The sequence below is a fragment of the Mytilus edulis genome, chromosome 4 (assembly GCF_963676685.1).
Source record: "Mytilus edulis chromosome 4, xbMytEdul2.2, whole genome shotgun sequence".
NCBI classification, from domain to species: domain Eukaryota; kingdom Metazoa; phylum Mollusca; class Bivalvia; order Mytilida; family Mytilidae; genus Mytilus; species Mytilus edulis.
This window is the reverse complement of record NC_092347.1, coordinates 84,566,713-84,579,485: the sequence shown is the minus strand read 5'-3', so window position 1 is coordinate 84,579,485 and position 12,773 is coordinate 84,566,713. Positions and strand designations below refer to the sequence as shown.

General features: G+C 32.1%; 1 protein-coding gene across 2 annotated transcripts in view; it reads left to right on the top strand.

Moving 5' to 3' along the window:
* The first annotated feature begins 2,245 nt into the window (after window positions 1–2,245).
* Window positions 2,246–12,773, top strand: part of LOC139520797 (glycerol 3-phosphate dehydrogenase-like) — a 41,273-nt gene continuing 30,745 nt past the window's right edge. Inside the window, exons 1-2 of one of the 2 annotated variants that reach the window (XM_071313748.1) lie at window positions 2,246–2,292; window positions 3,153–3,324. In XM_071313748.1, coding sequence (XP_071169849.1) covers window positions 3,176–3,324 — 149 coding nt within the window. In that variant the 5' untranslated portion in view covers window positions 2,246–2,292; window positions 3,153–3,175. Of the gene's footprint in view, window positions 2,293–3,142; window positions 3,325–12,773 lie in introns of those variants that run through there. The other variant, XM_071313747.1, reaches the window with a different exon arrangement.

Here is a 12,773-nt window from a genome sequence, read left to right as displayed (position 1 = left end):
ATTTGATTTTGCCATGTGATTATAGACTTTCCGAATTGTTTTCCTCCAAGTTCAGTATTTTTGTGATTTTACTTTTTACAATTTGATTACTGTTATACGAAACTTGAATTATCTCATAAGTTATTATGATTGTTTCAATTTATAGATTGGCTTGCACTTTACAAGTATGCACTTGCAACAATTTGAGCATTATCGTATGAAATCTAAATAAAGTGATTTGTTTTTTTCTAATTTCCTTTTATTGTAAAAAGTTTTCCCGAGAAAGATTACACGATCTTTTTTGAAATAATTCAACTGAAATGTGCAATGAGTCAGAATAAAGATTGCAACACATTGCACTGACTTTTAATGTTAGCTATTCTAATTGTCATTAGACATATGTCGAATTTATTAGAAATAAGTTCATTCCAATTAAAATTTGCATACATAACACAATTCTCTACAAAAAGATTATTTTAAACAAAAGACAGCATCAATGACTTCAGTACATTGACTTGATAGGAATTCACAGTTTATCATATAGTTCGTTTGACTTTCTGTGTGTGTTGCAATGTCGTTTGTCTTTTGTTGCACTTCAGTGTTTTTGTCGTTTCGTTGTTTTCCTCTTACAGTTGATGTGTTTCCCTGTGTTTTAGTTTTTGACCCGGACTTGTTTCCTCTCAATCGGTTTATGATTTTTGAACAGCGGTATACTATTGTTGCCTTTATTTACACAATCCTTGACTTTGTGAACTTGTATGTCTTTCCGTCGTCTATGGTATGTATCAATGCCATGTCCGTTTCTCTTATATAAGAGTTAACCATGTCCAATTGCAATAGTAATTGCAATTTCTGAGTAAGTATCTTTAAAAAAAATAATCGCTACGGAATAATGAACCTTTAATGTTTTGCTGTTCATTAATGTATCACAAATTGTTAGAGTCATTCAAAATAGCTTCATTTATAAGCACTAAGTCGATACAATATTTGGTTGTCTATTAGTCCCTTGAAGTATCATGAGTTCAGTTTTAGCCAGTGTTTCAGTACTGATAGAATTTTTTTTTTAATTGGAGAAAAATTCCCCGTTGATATACTGATTACATTTTTAAAGAAACTCCGGCATAGTTGACGACGACTATGTTTCCATCCCTGGCTAGCAAATGATCAGGTTTGGGAGTTCTTGAAGAAGATGAATTCAAAAATCGATTCAAACGCACGAAATTTATTCTTTAGGTTTCTATGTTTTGTCATGTGTTCTATTGTTTGTCTGTTTGTCTTCTTTCATTTTTAGCCAGGCGTTTTCAGTTTTTTTCGATTTATGAGTCTGAATGTCCCTCTGGTATCTTTCGTCCCTCTTTTATAAAGTCTTTAATAATTCATTTATACTTCTTGACTTAAAATTCAACGAAATTTAATAATTTTAGAAATGTATGACAAACAAAGTTGTAGTCAATATGCCATATATCACATAAATATTTCATCTCTTTTTTAGTCAAAACCATATCTAATATCAAATAATGACATTGTTTGAATCAATTTGATTTCTCAAAAGGACCATTAATACAACTGCATATTCCTTTTATTTATGAAACAATTAAAACAAGTTTCAAAAAATGAATGATCTACAGCTGTCTCATCCGAGTAATATTCTTTTTTAATGTTGTTGTCTGGTTCCTATATTATGATCTATTATTTACAACATCCGGATTATTCTGGAAACACATTGTCTTCAGCATTCCCTTTAGACTACTCTTCTTGAGTTTGACAAAATTGTAAGTCTGTGTCCTTGATGAGTTTATTTTAACAACCACTAGGTGGAAGTTTGTTTAGCCCAGTATAGTCATGCAGCACTTCTGTATTGACACGAATTATCATTGAAATTGGCATATTTAGAAATTTAATTTTAACTTTGAATTGTTCGAAACATTCAGGATTGTCTATCAAATTACTTATCAGCATTATTTTGAAAAACCTATCGTATCTATTTTGGCCCTAAAAGCTTTCCAACTTACTCTTCCAACTGTATATGTCCTGTCATCTTTTCGAACGTCTCTGAAGAGTCTGTTGTAGACGAAATGCGCGTCTTGCGTTAACAATATTAAGCCTGATTGATATCTCTGCTGATTTTTTAAAACTGTAAAAGAACGTATCAAGCCTAGGAGAGTTTTTATCATTATATATAATCATACAATGTATAATACGAATCCGGTTTTATAATCCAATGTTTCCCTACCTTGTTGTTCGTTTTTTTAATGTTATGCATCACGTGACATCTAAGGGTATAAAATATACCGAAAAAGTATCAGCTTCACAGTAAGTATTAGGTATTGCATACCTACTAGTTCTAATCTAATCATTTATTAGAAGTTACGGACTATTTATAATTCGCTATATTTACCTTGTTTAGGTAAAATACTTATCTGTTATTTAGGTCATTTATATTCGTACATCGATAACCACCTATACACTGCTATATGTATATCAATGTCCATATACAGAAATATCTACCTAAATTACTAACCTATTTAATGAAATAGTGAATGAAGCCAAACCAGTAGAAATCGCAACGACTGATACTTTAAAAAAAATGCTAACAGGAATATTGCATTTTGGGGCTCATCCAGTACATTATTTTTACGCAAATTTAAAATTCGCACTTTGTACTCGATATCTACATTCATTTACATTATTTACATTAATAAAAATTAACACAGTTATAGGTGAATACATATGCACATGCTGGAATTAAACAACTAGTCTAGTTTGTATGCTTACCATTTCCTATTCTATATAGAAAACTAAAAGATCAGTGCCTTCCGGATTGCAAAGATATATACAGATTTTAAGTGTATCAACACCATACTCGGGATATTACACATGATACCAGTAATTCATAATCATAAAACTGATGTTATCTAACAAATACCTAAAATATCTTTGCATAAAATATACGAGTCTCGTCTGTCAAAATTCTCAAGACCGAATTAAATTTTGACGAAAGAATAATTAATTACTAGTAATTAATATTGTACAAATTCATTTAGCAAGTACACAAAGTACTTATCCGATAACAGATTCATACTATTGCACGTACCCTGATTTTAACCAATTAACAACCCATTTATTCAATATATTATCATAAGTATTCATATTTTATATACTTCTTTCTAAAGAGTTGTCTTCCTTAGCCCTCATCATGAACAAAGACCAAATCTATGATGTAGTAATAATAGGAGGTGGAGTGGTCGGATGTGCCACACTGTTCCACATGACAAACAATGGATACAACTGTCTTATGTTAGAGAAGAACAGACATCTTGTAGCAGAAGCAAGTGCTGGAAATAGGTAGGAATATTGCTTGTATTGCATTTCTGTTTTTTAGCTCACCTGGCCCGAAGGGCCAAGTGAGCTATTCCCATCACTTTGCGTCCGGCGTCCGTCGTCCGTCGTCCGTCGTCCGTCGTCCGTCGTCCGTCGTCGTCGTCCGTCGTCGTTAACTTTTACAAAAATCTTCTCCTCTGAAACTACTGGGCCAAATCAAACCAAACTTGGCCACAATCATCATTGGGGTATCTAGTTTAAAAAATGTGTGGCGTGACCCGGTCAACCAACCAAGATGGCCGCCACGGCTAAAAATAGAACATAGGGGTAAAATGCAGTTTTTGGCTTATAACTCAAAAACCAAAGCATTTAGAGCAAATCTGACATGGGGTAAAAATGTTTATCAGGTCAAGATCTATCTGCCCTGAAATTTTCAGATGAATCGGTCAATCGGTTGTTGGGTTACTGCCCCTGAATTGGTAATTTTGAGGAAATTGTGCTGTTTTTGGTTATTATCTTGAATATTATTATAGATAGAGATAAACTGTAAACAACAATAATGTTCAGCAAAGTAAGATCTACAAATAAGTCAACATGACCAAAATGGTCAGTTGACCCGTTTAGGAGTTATTGCCCTTTATAGTCAATTTTTAACCATTTTTCGTAAATTAAAGTAATCTTTTACAAAAATCTTCTCCTCTGAAACTACTGGGCCAAATTAATCCAAACTTGGCCACAATCATCTTTGGAGTATCTAGTTTAAAAAATGTGTGGCGTGACCTGGTCAACCAACCAAGATGGCCGCCACGGCTAAAAATAGAACATAGGGGTAAAATGCAGTTTTTGGCTTATAACTCAAAAACCAAAGCATTTTGAGGAAATCTGACATGGGATAAAAATGTTTATTAGGTCAAGATCTATCTGCCCTGAAATTTTCAGATGAATCGGTCAATCGGTTGTTGGGTTGCTGCCCCTGAATTGGTAATTTTGAGGAAATTTTGCTGTTTTTGGTTATTATCTTGAATATTATTATAGATAGAGATAAACTGTAAAAAGCAATAATGTTCAGCACAGTAAGATCTACAAATAAGTCAACATGACCAAAATGGTCAGTTGACCCGTGTAGGAGTTATTGCCCTTTATAGTCAATTTTTAACCATTTTTTGTAAATTAAAGTAATCTTTTACAAAAATCTTCTCCTCTGAAACTACTGGGCCAAATTAATCCAAACTTGGCCACAATCATCTTTGGGGTATCTAGTTTAAAAAATGTGTGGCGTGACCTGGTCAACCAACTAAGATGGCCGCCACAGCTAAAAATAGAACATAGGGGTAAAATGCAGTTTTTGGCTTATAACTATGAAACCAAAGCATTTAGAGCAAATCTGACAAGAAGTTAAATTGTTAATCAAGTCAATATCTATCTGCCCTGAAATTTTCAGTTGAATCAGTCAATCCGTTGTTGGGTTGCTGCCCCTGAATTGGTAATTTTGAGGAAATTTTGCTGTTTTTGGTTATTATCTTGAATATTATTATAGATAGAGATAAACTGTAAACAGCAATAATGTTCATCAAAGTAAGATCTACAAAAAGGTCAACATGACGAAAATGGTCAGTTGACCCGTTTAGGAGTTATTACCCTTTATAGTAAATTTTTAACCATTTTTCGTAAATTAAAGTAATCTTTTACAAAAATCTTCTCCTCTGAAACTACTGGGCCAAACTAATCCAAACTTGGCCACAATCATCTTTGGGGTATCTAGTTTAAAAAATGTGTGGCATGACTTGGTCAACCAACTAAGATGGCCGCCACAGCTAAAAATAAAACATAGGGGTAAAATGCAGTTTTTGGCTTATAACTATGAAACCAAAGCATTTAGAGCAAATCTGACAAGAAGTTAATTTGTTAATCAAGTCAATATCTATCTGCCCTGAATTTTTCAGATGAATTGGACAACTGGTTGTTGGGTTGCTGCCCTCCAAATGGTAATTTTTAAAGAAATTTTGCCGTTTTTGGTTATCTTGAATACTATTATAGATAGCGATAAACTGTAAACAGCAATAATGTTCAGCAAAGTAAGATCTACAAATAAGTCAACATGACCTTAATGGTCAATTGACCCCTTAAGGAGTTATTGCCCTTTATAGTCAATTTTTAACAATTTTCATTAATTTGGTAAATATATGTAAATTTTTACCAAATATAGTTCTCTGTTACTAATGGGCAAAGTTCATTATAGATAATATTGTAAGAAGCAAAATCGTTCAGAAAGTAAGAACTTCAAACACATCACCATCACCAAAATACAATTTTGTCATGAATCCATTTGTGTCCTTTGTTTAATATGCACATAGACCAAGGTGAGCGACACAGGCTCTTTAGAGCCTCTAGTTTTTCTATTTCTATTGATACAGTATTGTCCGTTTCAATTTTATATTTTAAATTCCTTGACATTTTAATGAAATTTCAAGACAATTGCACCTTATGACTGTGTGTGTAGTAATTAATTTTTATTTCAGGTAAGCTTGAATATAAACATTTGAAAGCCAGAATGTACAAAAATACGTAAAAAAAACTAAAGGACCCAGAACACAGAAAATGCTAAGCAAAATGCAAATTGGTTGATTTGACTACATGGTATTGGAAACTTAATAAATATTTTATTTATCAACGGGAAATTTAAACAATTTACCAATTCAGTGACCGTTGAGCTTCTAATAGGCTATTCAAAGGTGGGCATTGAGGGGATGAAAATAAAGCTGACCACACATACTAGGCTTATAAATAAATGCATCTGACACGAATTTCGTCTACACACGTTTCAAAAGTGAAGCTCGGATCAAAACAGTTTGAAGGCCAAAATCAATAACAAAGTTGCAGCATTAATATAAGAAATTCCAAAAAATTGTGCAAAGTCTGGGTAACGTAAACTATGCAGAAGAGAAAAGGCGGGTAATCCTAAAGTTTTAACAACAGTTTATTTACAGAAATTGTCTGGGTCAATTTTCTAGCATCGTGATTTGCCGATAGCTTGTAGTGCCATTGTTTCTGTTGTAAGCAAACTTCAGTACATAATTTAAAATTGGAGTATACAATTCCTTCATAGGATAAAAGCTTATTTTAATTTTAACAGATTTTATTACGTAATTACAAATTGAGAATATTGAATTTCAACTGTTTTGTTTAATATCTACTGGTACCAGTAACCGTCAGTTGCAGTAAACCGTCATCAAACATTTTATGCAATAATGGAACATTGCAATAAATTTACTTTTTTGTTTGTTTTTTCCATTCATATTATTTCAATTGACTTTGAAAAACCATTATTTTGTGTTAATTGTCCGATTGAATACTAGTAAGATAAATATTAATTTTTTTTATTAAGAAAATGCATCGTGGAAAATACACGTTCATTAACATGCCATAATTTGCTGATGACGCCGCTGGTATTGGAAAACCTAATTTTTTTTCAAACACTGTTTTATATATCTCATATATTGCCTTAAATAGTAATATGACTTTTCATTCGTTAGATGTGTTTTAGCTTTTCATTTTGCCATTTGTTAAGGGACTTGGCGTTTGAATTTTCCTTAAAGTTCGAATTCTTTTTTTAAAACTTTTTAATAAGATTTTCGAAATGGCTTTTTAAACTAAATGTGGTTAAATTATGAAAAAGCTGAAGCACTGACCACTGAGTTTTGTAATATCTATCCAAAGGTGGGCGTGGGGATGAAAAATAAACTCATTTAAAAGTACCATGCATATTATTAAGTACGTGTGACACGCATTTCATCTACATTAGAGTTGAAGCTCGGATCAAAACAGTTTGAAAGCCAAATCAATAGTTGAAGTTGGTAGCATTGATATCCAAGATTCTTAAAGTTATGCAAAATCTGGTAAACGGTAACTATACTATTTGAAGAATGCCTGGTATACTTGTAAACGTTTTACCAACAGTTGGTTTTGTACAGACAATGACTGTTTCGAATTTTAACATTATATAAGCAATTGAAATTCCTCCATATGTAAAAAATAGAAGGATTATTTCACCTTTTGTTTCTGTACTTAAACCAGATTAATGAAACCAATTACTTTTTTAATAAGGATAATTTTGGGAAAGTTGGAGGTTTATTATATTTTTAAAATTTTTCACAGATTTATAATGAAGCTTCTAATTAAGAATATTGAATTTCAATTGTTTTGTTTATTATCTAATGTTCGAAGACCATCTACTGTCAGTTGTCGTATGCCTTCACAAAACAATTTATGCAATAATGAAACGTTGCAATTTTTGTTTGTTGTTTTCTCCTTGCATTTTATTTTTTAATTGCACTTGAATAACTCTTATTTGGTCGTGTTGGTGTTGTCCTATTGATCATGATAATTTAATACCTTTCTCGTTCAGGAACATGTCGTCATCTTTCTTCGTCACTTCGAATTTTTTTTATCTGCAATTATGATAGCTAGATAATACATTTTTTCATCGAATAAATAAAAACAGCTTCGATACAGCGGGAGTCAATATAGAAGTTCATGAAAAGTTTGAATTAAGAAAATGATGAAGACTTTTCGAATTTAGAGCAAAAGTGACGATGTTTGTTGTTCATTTCACATACCTTATTCTTTTTATCGATATAGCTCAGATTAAAAATGACACTCCGTAAAATTTTCGGACACCATCACGAATTGGTTTATCCATACTATGTATCTTTGTCCAAACTAACTATGGACATTTTTACCACGTGTTAGATTGTGGTTTGTCATTACGTCGTCTGATCTTTTTATAACCGAACGTGACTTATTCCCGAATATGACTGTTATGCTGAGTGTAAATTCGTATTGCTTAAAGACGTGGCACGGTACTTTTCCATCCAAAATTAATTTGTTGGGTTTTGATGTTGTGTTTGTTGTTGTCATCGGATTTTGTCAAATGTTTTAACGTTTGTAGTTGTAAATCGTATTTTACTCTGTTATTCGTGTGTTGTGTTGGGGATTACTACTCATCCAGTTCATTTGATAGATTTAATTTTGGATCAACGAAATTTACACTATATTTTTGGTTTACAGTTTGATCAGAAGAAACACCCACAAAGCTAGATAATACAATGACTTATCTAATTACTACTATAATTAAATATTAATTAGTATTATAATGTTCACTGTTATTCATATAAGTTAGATAAGTCATACAGATCTAATCTTGAATTCCAGCCAAATTTTTTCCTAATTATCGGAACACGTTTTAGAAATTTAAATGTGACGTCACTTTGGGCATTTCATTGACTATGGCTAACAGGGCTGTGATTTTGTAATGTATTCGTTTTTATTCTATAGCTAGTCATCACTTCAGTTTAATCGTGTATATCTATTTATATAGTCATTTTATAAAATTTACTGTTTGCAAAACTTTGCATTATTCTTGATAATAATGATGCTTTTGTCCCATGCGGATAACCCTGGCCTCACAACTTTTTGGAACTTTTGGTCCTAGGCGATCTTCAACTTTGTATTTGTTATGGCTTTCAAACTTTTTATATCTGAGCATAGTTTTGTGTGGACGTAGCGCGCGTCTGGCGTATACAAATATTTTTTAACCTGTTACTTTTTGACGGCTATTATTCGTTTGTTTCTCTGTCCTATATTTTCTTCCTTTATCTGTTTATTTATTGTAACCCTGTCGTGTAATGTTGTCATTTTAATGTTATAATTAACACTGCCATCAAAGCGAAAGGTTTGGCATGCCACAAAACCAGGTTCAACCCACCATTTTTTCATAAAATGCCCTGTACCAAGTCAGGAACATGGCCATTGTTACATTATAGTTCGTATCTGTGTGTTACCTTTCACTGTTGTCTCTTTGATGTGTCGTTATTCTCTTATATTTGATACGTTTCCCTCAGTTTAGTTTGTAACTGTTGCCTTTATTCTATTTATCATACCTTTTCAAAACATTCTGTGTTTGTATTTGAGCGATCCTGATGATATTTATCCCAGATACGGTTCGGACGCCCAAAATTTATGTACTTGAAGTTATGTTGGTTATTTACTAGAAATAGGTCGATATCGCTACTTTTGTCATCAGCTCAGTTGCAAATGTTTCGTTACTGACATGCATATGACATATTTACTAAAAATTCCCTGTTGATAGATTGTTCAATTGCTATACACTAAAGTTTAAACTCCCTCAGACAAATTTGGCACATGTTGAGTTTTGGGGGTCTCTTTTTGGTTAAAAAGTTAAAATGTACCAAGCAAGTGTAGGAATCTGGACACTGTAACTTTTTCATTGAGCTGACTGTAGAAGTAAATGATAGTGTTAGCAACCTTTCCTGATAATCCGCATCAAAACATTTTATTTTCAAGAAAATACAGATATGAATCAGATCTTCTTGTCTCTGTAATATCCTTAAGTTCTTGTTATATGATGCAAGTCTTTACAAAACGGATACTTGAATGACAGGGTATAAGGAATGTCCCAGAAAATAGCATTAAAAGATTTGCTATACTGATTTTTTTCTTAGTTTGAAGAAGGTTTTTGTATACGTTTTGTTACAAACAAGTAAAAGAAAATGTCGGCCAGTTAGAGCGACCATCTAGTACTCATTGAAGAATTTATGCATTTTCAATTTATTGATTGTTGGTTGCCAATTGTTTTGTGGCAAGTGCATATCTAATATTAACTTAATATAAATAAATCAGGAAATAGAAATATGATATCATTATAAATATTAGATACATCAAAGAGTATATGAGTTTTATAGACTTTGTATAAGGACTGTTACAAAGCTGAACAAAATAAAATTTCTTACCATGAACGAACAATAAGTACCCACTGGAATAAAAAGCATATTTAATATTAACATGGATAAATCAGATATAAGAAATTGAAAAATAACAATATTTTTACATGATGGAAACGTTGTTGGTTGGAATTTGACATTGCTGATAAACATCGATATAAATTCAAATTTTATAAATACATGTCTATAGTTTTTTTTCAATTTAGGTTGTAAGACAAAGGAGTAGGTCCGGTAAGGACTCATTTTGGCCTCAAATTTCAGTTTCATCTGAAAAGATTTTGACCACTTTTTAAACACTTAAGTGTCTATTTCACTTGATTCAATTAGTTAATGTGAAAGATTTTAACTGATTTAGTCATTAAAAACGATCCGATCCAAGCTCAAATATGAAAAATCTACCAAATATGCTGAAAATTGTCACTTAACAGATGGTTTTTGTCAAAAATGAAAGTGGCCGCATCCGTGTTCATCCACAACCTTTATATATGTTATGCAATATCATAAAATACAACTTACATTTCAATATTAAGGATGAACACGAATGCGGCCACTTTCGTTTTACACGGAAACCGTCTAAAATTTACCTAAAATGCTAGAATTTGGAAGATTTCAGTAATTTAGCATGACTTAATAGTGCTACAACCCGATATATGTGCATTGTATGGTCAAAAACAGCCCATATTTATGTAGCAGAAGCATTCAACTGTCCAATAAATAACTAAAAGTTTACATTTTAACAATTTTGTAAAACTGTTATATTTTGGGGCCAAAAAGGGGTCTTACCGGACCTTCTCCTTTAGATACACTTTGATAAAAATAAAATGTGAAAATAACATAACATTGTAAAATCCTATCAAATATATTACAAACCACGAGGAAATATACAATATTAGGTCAATGTCAGGAAAATATAAACTTTTTTATATGAGGCTGAGAAACTGAGTCCAAAAAAGTTTATATTTTTCTGACATTGACTTAATATTACTTTTATACTGCAACTTAAATTAATAAATTGATAGCTTTTTTAATCGTAACACGAATGTCAAACATTTTCATGACTTAATGGACCCCTGATTGTGGAGAAAGAGTTCCATAATGAAATTGACATTATACAAAATATAGCTTTGTTACTATATTTAGGAAATAAACACAACTAGTTGCCGTATAAAGTATATTTAAGTAAGTAGGCAATTTAAAGCTAGAAGTAGTTTGACGAACGGATGTTAAAATCTAGTAAATATATCAAGACTTTTCAAATCAAGGTTCAAACTTGATGCGGCACAAAACTGAGTTCTTCTACAAAGTAAGTATCCCCTAAATGCATGAAAAAATCATTACAAATAGTCAAATTGTCTCTATCGGTAGAGGGAAATAATCGGCAAAACCACAGACGACTATACTGGTATCTTAAGATCTTAGACAATGGAAACATGTTAATAGTGAGCAGAGACATAGATACATGAGGGCCTCATACATTGTATGGATCCAAAAATTCGTTAAGGTGACGCGAAAATTAAATATCTCGATTTAAATCGTTCTTCCTCATCACTTCGTTGGAACAGTTTTAGTGTAAGGACCACACCTTTGTTAATGTATCCCATATAGTATTAGCATGTATAATCGTAACGTATTGACTGAAAAATGAAAGTTGCATGCGACGTAGCAGAGTGTATGTTACTGCTGAGAAATGGGAAATTGATTATTGAACATTTTGTAATCATTACGTTTGTCATATATTCTAGTTTGAATAAAGACAAGAGTAGTATACCGCTGTTCGAAAGTCATAATTCGATTGAGAAAAAAACCATTCGATTACAAACTTAAACTTAGGGAAACACATTAACTGTCAGAAGAAAACAACGGAACAACAAAAACACTAAAGTGCATAAAAACCAAACGACAATGCAACACACACAGAAACGAATTATAAGATAACACTTACCATTTTTTCTGACGTAGTACAGGACATTTTAAGAAGAAAAAAAATGGTGGGTTGAACCTGGTTCTATGGCTAGCCAAACCTCCCGCTTTTATGGCAATTTAGCTAGTTTAACTTCTTCCATCTGTGACAATATCGAGGCAATGATCAATATATGAAGCAGACCTTCTTCGGTAGTAACTTTAATCTCAAGTTCACCTGACTATATGAGATGTAAGCACCCATTATATATCTGGTTATTAAGTAATATAACACAGTAATATATCTAAGAATGAAATAAAAGAACTCATTAAGATGTGTTTGTTGTTTGTCTTTTAAAAGGTTATGTATGAATTCTGCTTCATTCGTTTACAAGTAACAAGTTTGCCAATAGTGATGAATAAAGGCAACAGTAGTATACCGCTGTTCGAAACTAACAAATCGATTGAGAAAAAACAAACCCGGCTACAAACTAAAACTGATGGAAACGCAACAAATATAAGAGAACAACGACATAACAGAAACACAACATTGATATGTAACACACACAGAAACGAACTATAATGTAACAATGGACATTTTCCTGACTTGATATAGGACAATTTTAGAAAAAAATGGTGGGTTGAACCTGGTTTTGTGGCATACCAAACCTCCCGCTTTAATGGCAATGTTAAATATAACATTAAAATGACCACATAACATGACAGGACTACAATACAAATAAATATGAGAACATATAGGACAGAGAAACACAC